Here is a 23,615-nt window from a genome sequence, read left to right on the forward strand (position 1 = left end):
GCCATCATAATCATCATCATAAATCATAGGCCATAAGATCTGCCTTCTGTTTAGAGGAATCAGCTTTTTTATTGACTGTCTTCCATAATTAATAGCACTTTACTTTGTAAATCAAATTAGCCCACTTTTCCTATAAAGATTTAGTGTGAGATCATTTTTTAAAAAACTAAATGACCTTGACAAAAATAAGGGATCAATAACATGTTGATTAGCAGATTGTTTTCTGTAATATTGAATGTTTCTTGTGTTGTTTGTTTTCCCGGTTGCAAGACTTGTAGAGGTTGAAGGTCATTGATACCTCCTGGTAATTCTGTTTCCCATAAATAGTTGGTTATACTCTTGTCTAATACTGATGGATTCTCTTCGGCACATGTGTGTATTTTTAGTGGAATATACACAGGCCCTTACCCTCTTGAGTCACAATTCTGCTCGTAGACACAGAGCCATTAAGTATTATCCTGGACTTCAGGTCTCTCCCATGCCCATGTCCAGATCCTAGGGCCAGCTATGAGGCAACCAGGTTGCTCAGGTCTTTATGCAGCCTGGCCTTGGAAATCTGACAGTATGGAGACTGCACAACCTTTCTAGACAAACTATTCTTGTTCCTTCAGCTGTCTGTTGAAAAAATTCATATGTCCTGTCAGATCTTATTTCAATTTAAGTCCTCTGTTTCTTTCTGTCATACACCATTGTGAAGAGCCCGACTCAGTCCTGTGGGCTCCAGCAGGCTGTTATTTCCTCCCCTGCCTCATTTCCAGGCTGAACCAAGTCTAGCCCCCTAAGCCTCTCCTCACACGGGACAAATGCACCAGCCCCAGCCACCTTGGTGGCCTCTACTGGACATCCTGAGTTTCTCCTTTGATGGTAGGACTGCCTGTGCCCCGATGAGATTACTTGGATCCTCTGTCTCGCATTGCTTCTTACCAGGTTTTTATGTATACATTGATTAAACTTCAGTCAAGTAACGTAAAACGAACTTCATGTGCCAGAAACCCATGGCCAATCGGACTTGACACATGATGTCCCAGAGGGAGTATGAAGCCAGGACACTGCACTGCATTCATCAGAGGCCTTAATGCCAAAGGAAACCATGCTAAAATGAAATATGTTTACACATATTTCAAGCTGTGTAAACTTTAGTCGCTTGAAAGCAAAAGCCTGCCATGTGACCTGCACAAGCACCTTATTCCCAAGGTCATGTCATGTAATTGAGAAATTTTTTCAAAAGAGCTACATTAGCAAATTAAGAAGTCTTTCAAGTTCAACAGCTGTCTGCCTGCTCCCAAGTGAAGAATATCTCAAGGGAGTTGTAGGTTAGGTGCTTTTGTCCCTTTCCCCCATGATTAAAAGCACTTCTCCTGGCTACATCTCCCTTGGTGCCTTAAGGCTGTCAGGATGCGTTGTGCAAGTCTAGCTGGAGGGGCGACTGTCCTGCCAGCACCTAGGGGCACACTGCTGATCACAGAATAAATTCCACTCTCTGACATTCTCTAAGGACAGCAAAGAAAAACAGGTGTGTCTTGAAGTTGGGCTACTCATAAGGTCTTTGCACTAGAGAAAGTCTATTTACCTTTGCTTTGAAATAATTTTCATCAGTTGTTACTGCTTCTAATAATGTTTTGGTTCTGTTGTATATGGATCAACTGAGAATGGTGATCAGCTCTGAATAATCAATCATTTACTTAAACCCTTCGGTATGGGTAACTTTGGGAATCTTGTGACACCTCATCAGCAAAGCTCTGTAAAGAATTTGCCTTCCGGAGTCCTAGCAGTTGAGTAAAACATTTTGCTGTAGACCTGAGAGACAGCAGGAGCAGATGAGTGAGAATGTTTATATAGAGGTCATTTTCTTAACATAATCACATTTTAAAATAACCAAATTGATTATAATTTTTTTTTTAGGTCTCTGGCTAAAACCAAAGAAAAAAAACACTTTCACAAATGTGCATTATACAAAGGAAAGAACAGTGCTAAAATCAGACTTTCAAGAGTATATTATACTAATGCCTTGAAAGATCAAGACCGAGATCCTGACCTCATTGAAACACGTGAAATTTATTTTTTAATTAGCAGGATCAGATTTCATTCTAGATACAAGACATTAGAGTGTAAGTTCCCTTACTAGTTATTAAGATATGAAAGTATTACAAATGCCTAAACTAATTATCAAACTATGCACATTGTGAAGAGGATTTAGCTCCTGCACAAAACTAGTGCTAAATAGGAATGAGATAAAGATACAAAACTGAACACAGAAGGTATTGTATCAAAGAAATATCTTAAAGGGTTTAGTTTCTTAACAGCATCTAGGTTGCAGCACTTTTTAATGTAACAGGAGTTAAAAGTATATTGACTGGAGGGAGTCTATAATATGCTACATGAAAGCCAAAATTAATTTTAAGTGTATTTTGTTTCTAGTACTTTCTTATAAGCATGTTATGCAAAATAAGTTTACAGTCTACACAGGCTAGTCCATAGGTACAATTACTATTATACATTTTTATGCCCAAAATGTTTGTACAGACTTAAGCAGTTATTTCTTACAGTGGAATGTAATGTCTTTGTCAGAGAGCTGTAAGAAAACATTGACAGCAAAGTTTTTGTCTTATAAAAACTGGAAGTGTGTTAAGTAATATTTCAGAAATGTGAATAAGAGTTGTCTGGATTGATTGTTCTTAAAATAGCTAAATGGAGGGTCAAATATCCGGAAAATACAACTTTAGAACATATGTGGAGAATTATGAACTTTTATTTTAGAGAACACTGACTCTGGAAAGGCCTAGGTAGTTCATGCCTGATAATGAGTTGAACAGGAACTTTTGAGAGTGATTATGTGGCTTGAAGAGAAGAGAAGGGCTTTGGCTTTATGAGCAAGGGAATGAGACTTACATGTAGGAGGGTCATTCTTTATAGTTCATATGGTGTTCATGAGAATACTGCTGTGATGTTTCATGTAATTCTAGTGCCTAGTCTTTAAAAAGAACATTGGCATTTGCAACGGTTTCTGAAATAGCTGCAAAAATTGTTAAAAGTTGGGAAAAAGCTATGAAACATTTGAATATTTGTCATAAAACAGAGAAGATTAAATTCTGAGATCATCCTAGCAAGTATGAGATTCTATTTATTTTTAAAATTGTGAAAGGTTGTTTAGTTTAGGAGATAAAGTATTAGAAGGCACAGAAGCTGCAAGTAGGTAGATTTGATCTAGGAATGAAGACTACAAATACTCATCAGTAGACATAATGAGCTGGTGAAAGAATTGTCTCACAAGTCAATGCCACTACAGTTCCCTGAGAACAAACATAATGAGGAGAACAGAATCCCACAATAACAATACCAAAAGCAAACAAATATCCCCTCCTAGAATATCAGTTGCATCACTTGGGGATAATGTGAACCCCTAAGTCCTATGAAAAAGTAGAGGAGATATTTATTTTTGATTTACATCTTGCATACTAAAAGAGTAAGGACAAGAACCAACATCTATGAAGAATTTTGGAAGGACACCTTTTGGGATGCTTTTTCAGGCACTCCATTCTATGGCTTTGATCTCATTGACTTATCTTTCCACCAGACCTTACTCTGTGCCAAAGCTAGTGACATTCAGAAGACCTCAAGGCTCCATTTTTAGGGTGGATAAGCATTATTCCACACAATATTAATAGATATTTTCAAAGTAAGATGTACTTAGGAACTAAAGTTCTATTGATTTTCATTATAGTGCTGTGTGGAGTGATCCAAAAAAACTTTACCAAACCAAGTTAATTGCTTTAGAACAGAGCAGAGTTGTTAGAGAGTACATAAGGGGGGAACTCTGGGTACTCTCCAGCTGTCAACTAGTGGTGACCCCAGTACCAACAGTAGCTCACCAAAGACCAAAGCTGCCTCTTGGGAATTGGCACTGTCATAAAGTTCCGTTTTTCCTTCCGTACAGCACTGCTGTTTGGACTTAACCTCTGAATTTAGAAGATCCATTTTAAGGATCAGTTCCTTAATCTTTATTTAGGACTATGTCAGCTCTCCTTTTGATTTGAAGACTGTCACTCAACTAAATGTGGTTGCAATCTGGATAGGCAATTCTGAAAGAAAAAAAGAATGGTTGCTTATTATAGGAACTATTGCTCTTCAAACCACTTGCCTGAATAGAGCCATAGCCCCCATCCTTTTCCTGTTTCATTCTTCCTAATAGTTCTTGAATTAGAGAAAAGAAGCTGTGGCAGTGTGGCAGTTGTGGCTGTGACTCTTATGATATCTGTATAACCCATCTGAGGGCTGAGTATGAGGCTTTAGATAAAATGCAGCACATTCCCCAGCAGGCAGCAGTCTTCATGTGCATAATTTACAGTATGGATCTAGTCACAGCAACTAGTAAGTATGAATTGGGTTTTTTTAAATGCTCAGATCATCTAGAGAATAGTTGCTAGTTTGTATTTTTTTTAAATGTTCAGTGTAAAAGCTGTAAAATTAATGGTTTATTTGTCATGCTGTGATAGACTGTATACCTTTATCAGAGAAAATGTGTGTATGCAATAAAGCAGAGTGCTCAGATCAGAGACTGTAAGTCTTCCTGGCTGAGAGCAGAGCATAGGTTCTGTGATCCGACAGTAGAGCCTTTTAAAACTTCAGTGTTTAAAAATGAGAGAGCTTTCTTGTGCACTTCAGGTAGAGGAAAGAGAAACAATTTTAGTCCAGCAAACATCTGGTAGCTCAAGAATGAAAAAATTTACTGATTGGTTCTGACAGCTGCCTGCTTTGTAGTGGTATTTAACCAGAAATATTTGAAACAGATTGATATGAATAATGAAGGATTTCATGAAGTATGACAGAAATAAACTTCACCACAATTTAACTCATTAACAAAGAAACAATGTTACATAAGGAAAAATCCTTATTTACTGTTTACCTCATTTGTGATATTTCATTTTTAATAACCTGACAACAAATAAGGTTTTTACAATAATTTTCTCCATCAGGTATTGCAAGTATTTCATTGTGAAATTGGTTGAATGGGATGTCATAGTCCTTTAGCTTTAACAAGTGCTGCTGATGGATGTGGTCCATTTAAATGTACAACAGAGAGCTGAACTAGATAATGAACTTATTATTACTCTCTGAGGATTACAGGTTAGTCCCAAAGGAGTGCAGTAAGCTAGAGAAAATCCATATCTACTGGCTAAACAATGGCCAGAAGGCTGACTGGAGATATTGATTTACTTTCTAGGCCATTTAGACCTTAATGGTGGAGAAAAGCTGAAGTGCTGTTTACTTTTCTGCCAGAATCGACCAAACAACCAGTCCATTTTTTAAAGACTTTTGATTGATTTCGCTTAGAGGAATTAGAGGTGATTTATTTTTAAGCTGAAAGCAACTCGTAAATATCTCCCACTACACAGGTTCCATGAGAGTAAATGTTAAGTGGAAATGCTTACTGAGAAATACTTTGCTGCAAATCAATATGAACAGGTAATACTCCTTGATAGGAACAGTCAGGTGTTGGACACCTTTTCAAGAGTGGTCAAGCCTCTGGTTGTGCTCTGTGAGACACAGAGCTTTTAAGAGACTTAACTTTTGCGAGTGGGTATGAATCTGATTGCTCGGCTGAATTTGTGCCAGCTGTACCCTGATGACTTAGAAAAGGGCCATGGCTCTGGGAATGTAAGTGGTGCTCAAGGTCAGTAGTGAGCAGCTTTAATATTTGATTGGATGAAAACAGTAATTTATCATGTGACAATTGCCCATGATACTTCATACTCGCAGCAATATCTAGCTCTAAGGAACAACTTAGAGAAAAAGCAAGCTAAGATGCTGGAACCTAGTATTTTCAAAATTAGGCAAGCTTTAAGAAAGAGCTTTAAGAAATATTTCTGAGCATACTACCATATAATGACATACAACTAAATAAAAAAAAATATGATTGCTATTTCCTAGAAATAGCCTGTCTGGGAAAAGCTGTACGTTTATACAAATGACTGTTAGGTGTATTAGGGTTGTATATGTAAAAAATGTGGTACCAAAATGATTCTTTGGCATGTTCTCATGGAACTTATAAGAGTAGAGCTGATATGTTAGTAATATTCCTACTTAGAGATAAAGCCACAGTTTTACACGATTACCAACACATAGTCTATAATTACTACTTAGGAAAATTCTGCAGGAATATTTTTTTGAAGTCCACTTGCAAAGATGAGACCTCTTCTCAGAAAGCATTGCACAGTTCTGCCTTAACATAATAGTCTCTGTTTATTGGAAACAGCACTGTTTTCACTAAACGGGCTTGGCTTTTTCCCTCCTCCCCAACCCCATCTCTGAAGGCAGTTAGACTTGGTTAATATGTTGCTTATATCTTAACACAGAAACCTGTACCTGTTACCTGAAAATTACTAGAATTACAATCAGCTCCAGAGATCCCACAAGAATGTGCAAATATGCATCTTTTAAATATGAAAGTTATATTTCAAATCCTACATGTGTCTTTTGCTACCTCTCCTACCAGTTAAATTCTCCACAGAGACATTAGATTTGGCCTTGGCACCATGCTACACAGCTGAAAACTAATGGGAAGAAGAAATATTCAAGTATTTTCCCATTCTGTGGGAAAGACCCTAACAACAAAGATTGCATTACTGTAAGAGTCAGTAGGACTTTGTTTCAAATTGTGCAACAATAATAATTTTACTACCCCTTGGAGCTTGTAGACTGATGCAGAGGAACTAGAGAAAAGCTAAGAATTTCAGTGTATAATTCCTTCTAGTTCTGCAGTCTACGTTAAAATGAAAAATGGTGGATTCATGTGTTCTCCAGTGAAAAACTGAAAAAGCTTGGTACACCCTGGGTTTCTTTAGAGTATGTCTTTTGTAGTCAGCACACTAAGTTTTAACTTAGTAAAAATGTACAACATGCTTTTGTGAAGTCCCAAGCAGAAAATTTTAGAGACTGCTTCATACATGGTTTCTCTGGTTTTTTTTGTTAAGGTTTGAAAAAGTTCCCTTGACCTTTCTCAGATGAATATTGTAGACCTATATTTTATGGTTCTTATTACTTTTCTTCAGTCTTACAAAGTTTATGGCAGAATACATTTTGCAGACCTGTTTTAGATGCTAGGCTTATATGCTTTAATACACTCGTAAGATTTGTTTTTTTAAAAGAAAGCCAAGCCTTCAAGCTAACTTCTGTAAACTTTATACAACTATAAGTGTCAGTAGAAGTGTTACCTGCAGTTCTCAAGTAATTGTGGCGAATGCTGTGATGCAGCATTTTATGTGCTGATAATTTGTATTTCTTTACTGAGTATTCACAGTTTATCTGTGCATGGATGTTAACAAAAGTTGTGCAGCTGATGTTTTCTGCATGTCAAATAAGATGAAGAGACAAAAAAAATGCCAGTTTAATATAAGCTTCGTTTGTTTGTTTTGACAGGTTTTTTGTTGTTGTTACTTTCTAAATTTAATCTATAGAATAATTGGAAAAAATTATACACTGGATGTATTTTAACTTTCATTTAAGAGTTGGTTAATTTGGCTTAGTTTAGATCACTTAGAAAAATATTATGTAACTTAAAATTATGAATTATAGTCCAAGTTCTGTAAATTTGAAGAAATCAGATCAGTGCTTCCAAATGACAGTATCCTCATTCACCATATTTGATTTCCTTATGAAATTTAAGTCCTAAAGTATTGCTGACTTTACAGCAAAGAATCATTGTTTCCATGAATTTCAGGAGCTGAAAAGCAGTGAGTAAGGATGAGAATAAGAAATCTAAATCTGGGGGGTGGTGGGGGTGGTGGGGCTTTTTTTGGTTTGTTTTTTTCTCCTTGCAAGTGAAATGCATTAAGAAAGAAAACAACAGCTGGTAACATGGAGCTGCGAGAGCTTTTAAAAAGCTGGGGTGAAGTAATGATTAGAAATGCAATATGGAGCTGTAGTATAAGAAGTAAAACTGAAGGCACTGAACTAGACAAATATAATTTAGGCAGAAGCATGGGTCTAATTACTAGACTTGATAGTTTAGAATTATCACCCATAAAGGTTGATTCCTCACCAACTCTCTGGCTGCAGAAAAGAATCCTACCAGACACTGGTACTAAATTTACAATTCCTATAGCATATGATTATCAAAAAATTAGAAAGGGAGATTTCTTAAAGTGATCTTTGTGTATATTCCTGTATGAAGGGTTATATAGACTTCTCTGAAGTGTAATGTATATAATCACAAACATATTCCATAAAAGAAACACAGGGAACCATTTTACAGGTTTACTTTAAGTATGCTTTTGAAAAATTAATCAATTTCTTCTTGTTTGTATATATTTTGAATTTTAATGGAGCACAGGGATTAAAGAATAAGTGCGCTCACTACAGGCATATAATAAGTGAAACAATGACATACTGGGTATATAACTGGTATTTGCTGATAATCCAACAAGATTTTTGGAGGAATGATCCTTGGTCACATAGCTTTGTACACAGGAGCAAAACCACTATACTCTTCCTAGCTTTACTCTTCTAAATTGTTATTTTGAAGGGTGAGATGGTAAGTAATTATAGTAGTAGAATTTATTATTTATACAGCTATCATGTGCATTTTCAATGCTAAGTCCTGGTTTCTACTAAGTAAAGGCCTTCTGTCACACTAAAATTGTATTCTGAAGTCTCTGCACATTTACAGAACAGCATTTTTAACCACAGCTGATGACTGCGTTCAGTCTTCAGGGGAAAAAAGTTGCCTAAAAATATAGGCTCACAAATATAACATTAATTGTAATATTTTCAGGTTTTAAGAAAATCAGTGGCCTTTTAAAAGCGACACTCATCCCATCCTAATCTAAAAATAGAAAGGAATGTACTGTTATTTAATAATTATGAAATTTCATTTCACAAAAAGAATAAAGCTTGCCACATATTTCACCTGCCTGTTCTCTCCTGAATGATCTGCACCTGAGAGCTGGAAGCTGTGCTGTAACCCTTCTGTAGGAAAGCAGGTAGCAGAGTGTCCATGCATTAAGCGGGACAGTTTAATATCTTTATTGATGTTCTGGATGAGGGGATTGAGTCCACCATTAGCAAATTTGCAGATGACACCAAGCTGGGAGGGAGTGTTGATCTGCTGGAAGGCAGGAGGGCTCTTCAGAGGGACCTGGACAAGCTGGAGAGATGGTCTGATTCCAGTGAGATGAGGTTCAACAAGGCCAAGTGCCAGGTCCTGCACTTTGGCCACAACAACCCTCAGCAGTGCTACAGGCTGGGAACAGCGTGGCTGAAGAGCAGCCAGGCAGAAAGAGACCTGGGAGTTGGGATTGACAGGAAGCTGAACATGATCCACAAGTGTGCCCAGGTGGCCAAGAAGGCCAATGGCATCCTAGCCTGGATCAGGAACAGTGTGGCCAGCAGGACCAGGGAATTGATTCTTCCTCTATACTCAGAGCTGGTGAGGCCACACCTGGAGTACTGTGTCCAGTTCTGGGCCCCTCAGTTCAAGAAGGATATTGAGGTGCTGGAGCAGGTCCAGAGAAGAGCAACAAGGCTGGTGAAGGGACTTGAGCACAAGTCCTATGAGGAGAGGCTGAGGGAGCTGGGGTTGATTAGTCTGGAGAAGAGGAGGCTCAGGGGAGACCTCCTCACTCTCTACAACCACTTGAAAGGAGGTTGTAGCCAGATGGGCGTCGGTCTCCTCTTCCAGGCAACCAGCAGTAGGACAAGAGGGCGCAGTCTTAACTCTGCCAGGGAGGTTTAGATTGGATATTAGGAAGAAATTTATTACAGAGAGAGCAATCAGATATTGGAATGGGCTGCCCAGGGAGGTGGTAGATTCACCGTCCCTTGAGGTTTTTAAGATGAGACGGGATGTGGCACTTATTGCCGTGGTCTAGTAACCGTGGTGATATTGGATCAAGGGTTGGACTTGGTGATCTTGGAGGTCCTTTCCAACCCAGTTGATTCTATGATTCTATCTTTCTTTTGCATTTAAGGTGCTACAGGGAACACAGGTGGACTGGGTTCAGATCTTGGGTTTGTTTGTGGTTCTAAGTTACTAAAAGCCCTAGGTATAATGGTGCTTAGATATACTGTCCTACTTAAATACTTGCAAGGATATATTTTGTAAATTCTTTTTTAGCAAGTAAAATGAGAAATAATGAGACTTCATTTTTCTTGAAGGATTTGGGGGAAGGACATTCTACTATCTAGGTGAAGTGTATTGAAACAAGACTAGTTTTCCGTTTGAGATTAGACAGCTTAATGTAGGACTCAAAAGTGCCTGCATACATATGAACTAGATGTCAGTGCTTTCACTGTAGTCAGTGGAGAGCCATTTATTTCTCTCAGTGAAGCCTGGAGAGCAGTTCTGCTCGCTCAGGCCTGGTGAATCACACCTTCAGTTCCACTGAGTAGATTTTTTTTTCTTGAATAGGAATGCAGCTGTCTACTTCCCAGGTAGACAAAGGCATTGACATGCTGAAGTGTGGTGTTAAGCTCAATCCAAGGCAAGCCACCTCATTCTTAGAAGTGCTTTTATTAAAGGGATAGAATCAGGAGACAATGAAACTTCAAAAGGATGAGACTTCCTCAAGTCATAAACCAGCTCTTCCAGTAGAAAAAAGAAACTTAGAATTCCTCCGAATCCCAGTCAGACAGGCAAAGTCTGTTCCCAGTTCTGTCAGGTTTAAATATTTCTTGAGGGATACTGAGGAAAAAAGATTCAACCAAATATTTTCTCCTACACAGAGTCTGATGTTTCTCCTGTGTGTTCACAGAAGAGCTGCTCCCTGTTCACCTTAAAGCATTTGATTGCTTACTTCTTTTTTTTTATTTTTTTTTTTATTTTCACCTCATCTTCTCATTGTGTCTTACTTGGCAATGGCATAAAGCACAGTGTTTCAAGCATTTTAAGGGAATGGGAGGATTTATTTGGCAAGAATTGAATAGCAGTATTGAGATACTTCAGCTTTTCAGTGAGAGTTAAAATATTGGGTAGAGAAAAATATTTAATTACATATCATCACCTACTTTACAGGTAAACAAAACTGGTTTGTTTGTTTGTTTTGTGAAACAAAGCTACAGTTGTGCATGTGAAGCAGCCGATAAGGAGTTGCTCCTTCAAACCTGTCCCTGAGCCTCTGAACTGTCTTAATGGTGGTCTCATTAATATAAGTACTGCTCAGTGTCATGTCTGCTTTTGCATATCCATATTAGTGGGTAAGGGAAAGGACTTTTTTTTATTTGTCTGACATAATTTAAAGATGAGATGGGGAGGTCTGTGTCCTTGCTCTGAGATAGTAGATCTATTATAACATATATGGAAAGGGCTTTTTTTCTTCTTTTTTAAGGAGCTTCATTGGTTCTTGAGTATGATCGAAGCTTGTAAATGTGGAACTGTTTATGGACTTTATTTTTGTTCATGATGAAAAATCTCTTGAGATTAATGAGTCATTGGTGCCTCAGCATCTGCTCCCGAGACTGTGGAATTTGAGAAAGAAACTGAGGAGAAATATGAGGATAAAAATAAGTAAAATGTTAAGAGCAGAAATCTTCATGATAGTGAATGGACACAAAGGATTCAAAAAATGTAACAGGGATGTTCATTTAGTGGAGCAAAATGACAGATTAAGTCACAGATATAATGAAGACACTTTTTTAGTAAGTATTTTGAGAAACTAAACTGTGTTTTTTTGGTCTTACTAATAAATTTGTTAAAACAAAATGTGTTCTAAAGCAAGCATCAGAATTCCTTATTTCAAAGAGATGTTACAAATTAGAAACAGTACCCTCTTACATGGAGGAATATCTTGTAAACTATGTCAGTCAGGTATCACATTGTTTTATGGTAGCTAGGTTTTGTATCAGATGCTGTAGGTTAAACAGTAATTTGTCACAGTTGAGTATACCACTCTTCTGTAACTTGGGAGTAATATTCTTCTTTTTTCCTCATGAACATCCTGTTGCATGTTGGCACAAAACAGATGCAACCTATGGCACATCTCAAAAGTCATGAGTTCCCCCTGCATTGTAGCACCTAGCATGTGGTCCAAAGATCTTAACATTTTTGGGATATGTTGCTTATATTTCAATATGGGCATTTTTACTTGTATTTTAGGATAAGATTCTCCTCTGTATAGATGTTAGTAGTAGGCTTCTCTCTGTTGGAATCTATAATGTAAAGAGGGTGTGTAAGAAAGGCATCATGGTTAATCCAACAAAAACGGGTTTCATAGCTAATAAGTGAAGATTGTGGCTTATGGATATGATTATTAACCTGGTGTTGCTCTTGTTTTTGGGTTTTTTTTCTGGTTACTCTAGCAAAGGGAGCACTTTCAGTTGAATTCATTGCACCTTTTTGCACCTTTTATCTACAAATATACAGACAACAGATGATGTTTGGGAACATGAGCACCTGACTTGAGTGTGTGAACTGGTATTGATAGCTGGACTGTCTGTACAAATATTTTATCCAAATGGATAGTTTGAGCCTGAGATAAGAAGTGGTTTCCTCTCTCCCCCTTCACATTATTGCCTTTGAGGAGAGGAAAGCTTCATTCAGCTATTTGTGAGACCAAGACTTTGTCCTTGAGAACTAATCACTGTTTGTAAAATTAGAATTTTTTTTTTTTTCCTCTATGCATCACTTCAAATTTATCTGCATTAAATGTCATCTATATTTTTATACCTCAGCCACTAAGTTGCATAACCCTTTTGCAACTCTTTATGAGTTGTGTTTATTACTGAAAGTGGTTTGAGTGAGCAAGGTGTCCAGGAGTGGATTCTCGGCCAGATGTGAGAACATAGCTGAGGGCAGGGCTAGAACTGAAAGGGCAAGGGGGAAGAATGGGAGTTACAAAATGGAATGAACTGCAGACAGTTTTGAGAAAATTGGGCAGAGAACTGAAGAAGGGGGGCAAGCAGACAGGCAGCAGAGATGGCAATCCAGCTGCATGCAGATCAATGAGCTACAGTGCAAAACTGTGTTATAAAGCATGAGAGAAAAATGGAGTCAAATGCAGCATTGCAGCAGTAGAACTAATAAATGTCAGGGAGAATGATCTCCCAGTGTTACTTAGTGTTATAAGCATTTTTGGGGTAGCTTTTCAACTATGGGTGGTATCATTTTATGATAATATGAAAATTTAATTTATTGTGTAAAACTGGAAGTGTCCTATCAGGATTTTAAGTTTTCTTCACTTATCTATACAATCTCTGCTTATGCTTTGTGCCATAGGAGATTAACACTTAGATTTTCCAGAAGAACAGTTGGTAATGGAAAAAAAAAAAAAAAAGAAAAAATTGACAAAGGTATCTCTATTAAAATCATGCCAGTCACACATAAATCTCTTATGGATGTGCATCTCCACTGGCTATTTCCTTACCTTTGCATATGATTCATTACAAAGCAGAACAGGAATTATATGATTGTTAAGACAGAAGTAGAAAGAAAAGAAGAACATTAGAAAAAGTCATACATTCTTATTAATATATATTATGTGCTGCAATGAAATCATTTTACCTAAGTATAAAATTACCTAGATAATAGATTTATGAACTGTAAGAAAAGATGGAAAATATGTTGTCTGTTGAAAACTTCTGTGAGAGACTTGATAAAAATATTCTTTATATTGAATGTACAGTGCATTAAGATATTTATCAACCAAAGTTTTATTTAATCAGATATTGAGTATTTATTTAATTAGATAAAATCCAATGTATCCACCTATTTTTATTACCAGAAATATAAAGTACAATTTCTGCAACATATAATATGCTGTAAATTTTTGCTTCACAGAATCACAGGATCAATTAGGTTGGAAAAGACCTCTGAAATCATCAAGTCCAATTTGTAATCAAACACCACCATGCCAACTAGACCATGGCACTATGCCATATCCAGTCACTCCTTAAACACCTCAGGCACAGTGACTCCACCACCTCCCTGGGCAGCCCATTCCAATGTCTAATCACCCTTTCCGTGAAGAAATTCTTCCTAATGCCCAACTTACACGGTCCCTGGAACAGCTTACAACAATGTCCCCTTGTCCTGTTTCTGGTTGCCGGGGAGAACAGGCCAACTCCCACCTGGCTACAACCTCCTTTGAGGTGGCTGTAGAGAGTGATAAGATCACCCTGAGCCTCCTCTTCTCCAGGCTAAACAACCCCAGCTCTCTCAACTACTCCTCATAGGACTTGTGCTAGACTCTTCACCAGCAACATTTGCCCTTCTCTGGACTTGCCCCAGCACCTCAATGTCTTTCCTGTAGGGAGGGGCCCAGAACTGGAGACAGTACTCAAGTTGAGGCCTCACCAGTGCCAAGTACAGGGGAAGAATCACTTCCCTGATCCTGCTGGCCACACTATTCCTGATCCAGGCCAGGATGCCACTGGCATTCTTGGCCATCTGGGCACACTTGTGGATCATGTTCAGTTGGCTGTCAATCAGCACCCCTGGTCCTTTTCTGCTGGGCTGTTTTCCAGCCATTCTTCCCCCAGCCTGTAGCACTGCTGAGAGTTGTTGTGGCCAAAGTGCAGGACCTGGCACTTGTTTTATTGAACCTCACACCACTGCATTTGGCCCATCTATCCAACCTGTCCAGGTCTCTCTGCAGAGGCTTCCTACCCTCCAGCAGATTGATACTTCCCCTCAGTTTGGTGTCATCTGCAAATTTGCTGAACTCAATCCCCTCATCCAGATCATCAGTAAAGATATGAAACAGGACTGGGCCCAACATTTACCCCTGGGGACAGCACTAATGACCATGTGCCAACTGAATGCGGCACCATTCAGCACCGCTCTCTAGGCCTGGCCATCCAGCCAGTTCATAATCCAGCAAAGAGTACCTGTCACTTGCTCTTGAATGTACGTCTTACAGGCTGGGAGTCATTAAACCAAAAACAGAAATTTCAAACACACCTTAATATACTTCTTTTTCCAGACAGACTTTTATTTTCCCCGTACATACCATTTTTGTATTGCTTTATGATGTAAGTGGCCACAAACTCTCTGAATTAAAATCATAGAATGGTTTGGGTTGATAAATATCACCTAGTTTCAACCCCTCTGCCATGGTCAGGGACAACTTTCATTAGACCATGTTGCTCAAAACATCATCCAACCTGGCCTTGAACACTTCCAGGAACAGGGCATCCACAACTTCTCTGTGCATCCTCTTCTGGTGTCTCACTGCCTTCATCAAAAAGAATTCTTCTTTGTGTTTCCTCTAAATGTAACCTCCTTGAATTTGATAGAATCATAAATAATAATAAACCTTCCATAGAGCTAGATTATTCCCAGCTGTATACTACATGGAGTTTTACCCTATTCTCCGAAGTCTCTGGTACTAACCACTGTCAGTGACAGAACTTTGGAACAGATGTTCAGCTTTTTTGCCCAGCATGGCATTTCCTATACTCCTAGTTTCATTTTTAGACCTTATTATCTGTATTTTCAGACTTAAGAAATATGTGTTTTTACTTGTATCTCCTTTTAGGATTATTTTTTTTCCCCTTCTGTATTTTATCATCATACTTTTTTCAGCTTTGCAGAACTTCAATGCATTTTGAAATTAGGTTCCTATCTTTTCCTCGTTCTTCTCTTTCTTGATTCCTCTATTTTCCCTGATTATAATCTCCTCTTTTTTCACATATACTTTTCATCCCATTTTTCCTCTTGTACTGCGCACAGTTTCTCCTCTGTGGAAATGCATCTCCATTTCAGCACACTTTTCTGGTATTTTTGGTTCCCTGCAGAGGTGGTCCTACATGTTGTTCCACATTTGCTTGGAGCAGAAGACAAAAGAGTGAAAAAGGCAGAAAAGGGAGAAAAGGAGGTAGAGAGACCTGTTCCTTTTAAGTACATAGCCTGAACCTAAGGGTCTGAGCACCTTCCAGACATACAGTGGATGAATTTATAAGCACCCACTCTATATGGCTTCTTTCCTAGTATTTTTTCCTGCCTTAGAATTACTTTCTCTTTTAAATTCATTACATTCTGTACATTGTTGTTCATGAATGCTGCTCTTAGAATGGGAGCTATGAGTTTATGATATAGATTGAGATCAACTCTTGACACTCACTAACAGAGAGACAGTATTTCTGCAACAAATTGGAATAGCTTTAAAAAAAATGTCTTCAGAAGGCAGTGCTTAGAGATTATATTCTGGGAAAGGGTATACTTGCTGGAGCAATTCAAGTTCTGCTTGTCCATGAGCAGACATTCTTGCAGGGATTTGTGGTAGAGATTGCTTCCTGTCAGTGGACCTTTCAAGGAATTTACCTTGGAAGAATGAAGAATTATAGTACTTTCGTGGGTAAAAAAATCTCTATATTTAATGTAGCTTAAAGGATAAAAGTTGACAGAACTAGAGACAAAAATTTCTTGTTTTACTGCCATATGAGAATATTGAAAATAAAGCCTTCCCTTTAGAAAAATAGAAAAATCTATTTCCAAGTGGTCATAATATAGTTAAATTCTGTATGTATTTTCATGCAGACGGCTAGAGACGTATTCTTGATGCAAGGCCATCCTTATGCTAAAATTAAAATGTCTTCTCAGAAAGTGTAGCTGTATTAAAACAGTTCAAAGTGTATGTTATCAAGCACACTTAATATAAGCAAATATAGATGTTTTTCTCCAGTCATTTTCAAAAATGGCCAAAGTATTTCAGCTGAAATTTTATAAAAATTACAGTTGAAAATTTTCTGATGTAGAATTTTTTATCTGAAGTCATTGAAGCTTGACACTGCGCATTAAAGTGGAAATAAATATAATAAATATAATAAATTGCAGAGGATTCTATGAGGCCTTGAAAACAGCATACGGGCCTACATACCAGGTCCAAAGCCCTGTATTCAGCGCAGGTGGCCAAAGGCTTCTGACAGATAAAACCTCCATTCTGAATCAATGGTCTGAACACTTTCACACACTTTTCAGTACTAGCCGTGTAGTTCAAGACTCAGCAATTTTGATCCATTACACAACAACCAGTGAAAAATGAATTGGATATTGTCCCTACTATGGGAGAAACTCTTAAGGCCATACAGCAGGTGAAAACTGGCGAGGCAGCTGGGGTTGATGGAATTCCACCTGAAGTCTGGAAGCATGGGGGCCAAGCATTCCATGCTAAATTTCATGAGTTTGTGGTGCGCTGTTGAGAACAAGGTGTACTACCATCAGACCTTCGTGATGCAGTCATCGTCACCTTGTATAAGAAGAAAGAAGATAAATCAGACTGTTCAAATTATTGAGGTATTACTCTGCTCTCCTTTGCTGGCAAAATCCTGGCAAGAATACTTTTGAACAGACTAATACCCACTATAGCAGAAGGAATTCTACCTGAAAGCCAATGTGGTTTCAGAGCCAACAGGAGTACCATAGACATGGTGTATGTTCTCAGACAACTGCAAGAGAAGTGTAGGGAACAGAACAAAGGTCTCTATGTAACCTTTGTCGACCTCACCAAGGCTTTTGATACTGTGAGCAGAAAAGGTCTGTGGCAGATTTTGGAACATTTAGATTGTCCCCCCAAGTTCCTTAAAATGATTATCTCACTTCATGAGGATCAGCACGGCCAAGTCAGATATGGTGATGCACTTTCTGAGTCCTTTCTAATAACCAATGGTGCAAAACAAGGCTGCGTTCTTGCCCCAACCCTATTCACAATCTTTTTCAGCATGATGCTCCAAAGGGCCACGGCAGACCTTGATGATGATGATGGTATCTACATTCGATATCATACTGATGGAAGCCTATTCAACCTAAGGCGACTGAAGGCCCACATCTTGTCCAGGAGCTGCTTTATGCTGATGACGACACCCTTGTCACTCACACAGAAGTAGCTCTGCAGCGTTTAACATCCTGCTTTGCTGAGGCTGCTGAGCTTTTTGGGCTGGAAGTCAGCTTAAAGAAGACAGAAGTCTTCCATCAACCTGCACCTCAGGAAGTCTTCCATCATCCCCATATCACCATTGGCCAATCAGAGCTCAAATCAGTCCAGCAGTTTAATTACCTAGGTAGCCTCATCTCCTCGGACAGTAAGATTGATGGAGAGATAGACAACAGGTTAGCAAAGGCATATAGAGCTTTCAGAAGACTCCATAAAAGAGTCTGGCGAAATAAACACCTGAAGAAAAGTACAAAGATCAGTGTTTATAGAGCCATTGTGCTGTCTACTCTTTTATATGGGTCCGAATCATGGATCATTTACTGCCACCACCTGCGTTGGTCTCTTCTCTCAGGCACTCAGCAATAGGACAAGGGGGCACGGGCTTAAGCTCCGCCAGGGGAAATTTAAATTGGATATCAGGAGAAAATTCTTTACAGAGAGAGTAATCAGGCATTGGAATGGGCTGCCCAGAGAGGTGGTGGATTCACCATCCCTGGAGATTTTTAAACGCAGATTGGACGTGGCACTGAGTGCCATGATCTAGTAAATGGACTGGATTTGGACCAAGGGTTGGACTCGATGATCTCGGAGGTCTTTTCCAACCCAATCGATTCTATGATTCTATGACTCCTAGAACGCTTCCATCAATGCTGTCTCCATACCATCCTAAACATCCACTGGTCAGATTATGTGACTAATACATCTGTTCTAGAACAGGCAGCAGTTACAAGTATAGAGGCCATGTTGCTGAGAACACAGCTGCATTGGGCGGGACACGTCTCCAGGATGAAGGACCACCACCTCCCTAAGATCTTGCTTTATGGTGAACTTGCCACTGGCTGCCGCAAGAGAGGAGCCCCGAAAAGGAGATACAAGGACTCCCTGAAACAACATCTCAGCCTTGGCCACATTGATCTTCATCACTGGTCTACTCTGGCCTCCAATCAGGAGGTCTGGAGACACACTATCCATAACGCTGCTGCTTCTTTTGAGAACACATGCAGGATCACTCTCGAAAAGACAATGCAGAAAGAATCATGTCTTGCTGATACCATCCAAGGAGTCTTTCTGCTGTGCCTTTTGCAACCAGACATGTCTAATCTCCCATTGGCCTCTTTAGCCACCAGCGTGCTTGTAGCAAATGGGGTAGCGCCCTTTCCAAATCTTTGTTTGCGAAGCCTAGCCGTGATGAAATAGTAAATATAAGAAGTGTAAGTAGGATGTGGTAGAAAGTGTGACAAACTTAAAAATGTAGCAATAAGCTCTTGCCCGAAGTGTAGACCTTTAATGTCAGAATATGAATTGGTTATTTAACTTTAAAGTACTCCTCTTTTTATTGTCATCACCTTTTATTAGCAACCTATAACTGGTCTATTGTTATGCGTGTTCTGACAGAGTATGCATACTGCAATGAAGTATGGATGCTCTTCAGGTGTTGAATAAAGTATTTACTATTTCCATATTTAGATACAGGACAATTTTTCAATGACATGCCTTTTAATTGCTTAATCAGAAAGGTTATATAAAATAGTTTTAGCAGTAGGGGGGTTTCTGATTAACTGATAATGGAGCAAACCCATATTACAGACTATTTTGATTATTTTGCCTTGATTACCAAATATTAGTCTGATCTTTTTCAAAAAACGTATCCAAGTTTCTAAGTCTGATATTTATCCACAGTATAGAAATGCTGTAAGAAATGGCAGTGTTTGCCTCTCTATACTGTCTTGAGAATTTGTTTCATCCCTCTTAAAGAAGGTCATTATCAGAAAACTGACCAATACCTGAAGATGTGGAACACTCCCAGCATAAAAGGTGTTTAGGTTCTCGAAGTACAGTTTTGTTTTGTTGCTCCTTCATCCATAGGCTGTATATTTTGACATATTTTAATACAATAACAAGATTAGATAGGTCAGCTTTTAATCATGATTGAGGTTTTATTTATACTGTATTTTCAAACATAAAGTTGTTTAAGAATTTCACTATGCACTTTGAATCTTGGGAAAAAAACCCCTTTTTTTGTAAAATAGTCTATTCCCTTTGCTATTCCAACAAAACCAGTGTTGTAAAGAAAAGTGCTACTGTATAGCACTTTTTTTTTTAAGTGAAACAAACTTCAACTTTTTGTGGTCATGTCTTATTAAAAGTTGAAATCATCAGCTCCTCTAGGAGTGAGAGAAAATATACATGACAGCAGCATGTGACTCAGTTTCTTACAGTTTTAATGTGGCAAAATTGTCATTAAACATGTTTGTTTACCAACCTAAAATTTAGTTATACCATTGTGAAAGAAATTAGAATGGCCTTAAGACCAGTTCATTAATCTTCTAAATGGATTCTTCAACTGTTTGCTGCTGTCTTGATAAGAAGATGAGCTTCACCTATTTGAAAGAGGAATGCAAGTGGAAGATACAGACTTAGAGGGTTTTTTAAAAATTTTTAGAAAAAATATAGTGTTTACTAGAATAATAAGACTTGTCTTTCTTATAGAAACTTTAGTATAATTTCTCTGGATTTCTTTATTCAACTCTGTTTTGTATCTGTAAGAAAAGCTCCAATACAATTTCCTATCCAATAAAAGATACAGTGTATTTGAATAAAAACATGGAATCTAATCTATTTCATGGCTTGTAAAGGAAGTTGGTAAATCCTTTTGAAAATGAAAAATAAAATTATTTGTATCTACATCTATCTTTGTACTCAAAAAGTTGTCAAGTTGTCTTTCTATGCTCAAAAACAGAGATATAGTCAACTCAAGAATGGAGCATAGGCACACAAGACTACATTTTTTGGCCTAATAGAATCTTATAGGCTATATTACAATTGCAAGAAATACATCTACCATCAAAACCTCACCTGATATATTTCCTTCTGTCGTATGATCCTACAAGTTTTAGATCTATAGATCTAGATTTTTCTAGTAATCCTTGAGTGCATTGACAATGATGAGTTTTGTATTGCTGAACTCAAAGTACTTGAATTTGACACCATATTCTGAATGACTATAAAATATATGCCTATTTTAACTGTTTAAATCAAAGAGTTTGTTATATAGAGTGCTAATAAGTGAGTCAATTTAAAGCAGTCTTTTCAATAAAGAAAAAGAAAAGATGCTTCATTTGGGATAAAAGTCACTGAATCACAAGAGGAAAGGCTATCAAAGGAGAAGATTCAAAGGCTTGTTACTCAATAACAGGATCAAATAAAAAATTTTTATTTTTATGAATATTTACATCAAGGTTTTGGTGTTGGAATTCTTTTTCGTTATTGATTGTCCCTGCGTGGAAAGTAGCAGGATAATAGCTGCATCCAGATTTTCCAAAGGGATCCAATGGAAATTCAGGACTTGGTTCACATTTGTTTGGAAACTAAAAGATTCTGAATTTTTTCATATACATTGACACAAATAGAGCACTTGATCCCAGGTCAGTATTTCAGTGTGATAACTAATCTGCAGGTATAGAAGGAACATACATCAGATCACTTCCATTCATGGATTCATGAAATCTGGATGCTGAATCTGGCCTGAACATTTCTGCTGTTGGAACTCCTTTGAGAATATGCCATTTAGCCCAGAGCAGGTTTTCAAAAATTGTTTCCTAACACTTTCAGATTTTTTGCGTAAAATTCCTATAACTTTTTTCATTAGGAATGTATCAGTTCCTTATTATTCTTCTCTCCCCAGTCTCTGGAGGCTGCCAGGTTGGACACCCAGACACCCTTCGCATACTGCACCAGGAATTGCTGGCTCTTGTGCCAGCAGGTTTCTGGAACTGGCTGGTACAATAATGCCCCTTCTCACTTTGTAATTCTAAGAGTCATTAAGTGGACTGTAAGAACGACTAAGTAGACTTGTATGTGTAATTTGAAATAAGTACTAGGTAGGGTTTGTACTTTTGCTGACATGTTTTACAGTCATCTACGTCGGTGTTTCAATCTGCACTTCTAAGTCAGACTGCAGACTCAGTCATTTTCAAGTTACAAGCACGCTGTGCTGTGCCTGTGTCAGAGAATAGTTTATAAAATTGGAGTAACTGAGTTCATATCTGATTCTTAAGTGTGAATAATGAATTCTTATTCAATGTCTTTTGTTGTTTTTGCTCTTTTTTAGTTGCTTTTTTTTTGTTGCAAAATAATAGTTACTCATGAGAGTTAAAAAAAAGTACACATACTTATTTGAAATGGTGCTGTTTGCGTCCTGATTGTATTTAACAGTATGCAGTAAATCTAGTAAAATAGAAGTGCAGTCTTTATGTATTTAAGAAGAAAAAAAATGTAAATTCTGCCCGCTGTCATGATAAACTCAGCAATTTACTAGCTTTAAATACAGTTTTATTTTCCTGTAGAAACTGTTAACGATCTTCAAGATGCAGGTCTCACTGCCCATTTAAAATGTCTCTATGAGCGAATTACCTGATAATACAGCTCTTCTACTGCAAAATATATAAAGATTATTAGATCTGGAATTTTTATTTTCTTCTAATAACTCATCTGTCATCATGCACAGTAAAGGCATTTGCCTTTACTTTTATCTAACTTAAGGCAAGCTACATTTTTGTCTTACCTCTTCTTCATGATGGGATTGCCCTTGCACATTCTACTACTCTGCAGGATAGAGATGTTAACTGTGAATCAGAAATCGTATTGTAGGTGTAAGGCATAAAATAAAATCGATACATTTTTCTGAGCCATGTCACTGGTTAAGTGATAAAAAATATTCTGATAGTCACTGAAAAAGAAAAGTCAAAGGTACATTTGAACCTGTCAGTTCAACACATTCCTGTTATCCCTTTAGGGGATATCATACAACTTGACACCAACATTTAAGCTTTGAAAATTATGAGCTCATCTATTTAAAATGGGATGTCACATGTTCCCAAGCCTTTGCCATTACTTATAATGGAAGACAGGATGATCACTTTTGTCACACATTGATAGTGAATAAGATCTTTCTTTTTTTCTTTTCTTTTTTTTTTCTTGTTTCAGAATGAAGAACAAATTTTGGTATTTTGAATTTGGCACTTCGGAAACTTTCTCAGCCACCTGTAAGAAGCTGCATGAATCTGTAGAAATAGAAGTAAGAAACTAATTGTTGCCTTTATCCTTGAAATGTCACTAGTTTGGCTGAAATGCAGGGAACAAGGGTACAGAATGCCTGAATCCAGTAAGGCAAAGGAGTGCAGATCCTTTCGACCCTATATTCCAAAATATTATTTTTATCGTGTCTATTTGTAGTGTAGCCCTGAACACTGGAACAAAGTTCAGTTTGATGATTAGTGAAGTCTTAATACAGTAGACAAGGTCAAGAGGTGAAGTATAGCATTAGAAATCAATAGGGAGTGTGGCTAGGTCAGATGGAAAAATGAAAGACTGTTGGAGGGAGTGAGAGCTGCTGCAGGATTAAAATAAAAAAAAAAAATCTTATTATTTCCAGGTCCCAAGATTTTATAACCTTTAAAACTCAATTCCCTAAAATTGTACTTACTTTCCTGAAGAAAGGTTAAAGAATATATGTATTTTTTTGAATCATTCCCCTTCATTAAATACCTTTTCTCTCTGCACAAGGGGTCATCTTTCCATTATACATTGAACATTAACTGAAAAGACACAGAATAGTTACAGACAAAATAGGAATTTAAAATAGTGTGCCACTGCCACTTTGATGGCTGATGGAATAAGTGGCTATATTACATAAACTCTTTGGGGGATTGATGTTTATAAATAAGGACATGAAAAATGTGAAATGAGTGAAAG

At 37.7% G+C, this 23,615-nt stretch overlaps 1 protein-coding gene across 10 annotated transcripts in view; it reads left to right on the forward strand.

Moving 5' to 3' along the window:
- The window catches only part of DGKB (diacylglycerol kinase beta), a 389,503-nt gene that overhangs the window by 288,479 nt on the left and 77,409 nt on the right, over nt 1–23,615 (forward strand). For 9 of the 10 annotated variants that reach the window (XM_064676145.1, XM_064676132.1, XM_064676139.1 and 6 more), the window contains one exon: nt 22,848–22,938. The exons of the other annotated variant lie outside the window; for it this stretch is intronic. In XM_064676145.1, coding sequence (XP_064532215.1) covers nt 22,848–22,938 — 91 coding nt within the window. The remainder of the gene's footprint in view (nt 1–22,847; nt 22,939–23,615) is intronic. 10 annotated transcript variants of the gene reach the window in all.

This window comes from Pseudopipra pipra, chromosome 1 (genome assembly GCF_036250125.1).
Source record: "Pseudopipra pipra isolate bDixPip1 chromosome 1, bDixPip1.hap1, whole genome shotgun sequence".
NCBI classification, from domain to species: Eukaryota; Metazoa; Chordata; class Aves; order Passeriformes; family Pipridae; genus Pseudopipra; species Pseudopipra pipra.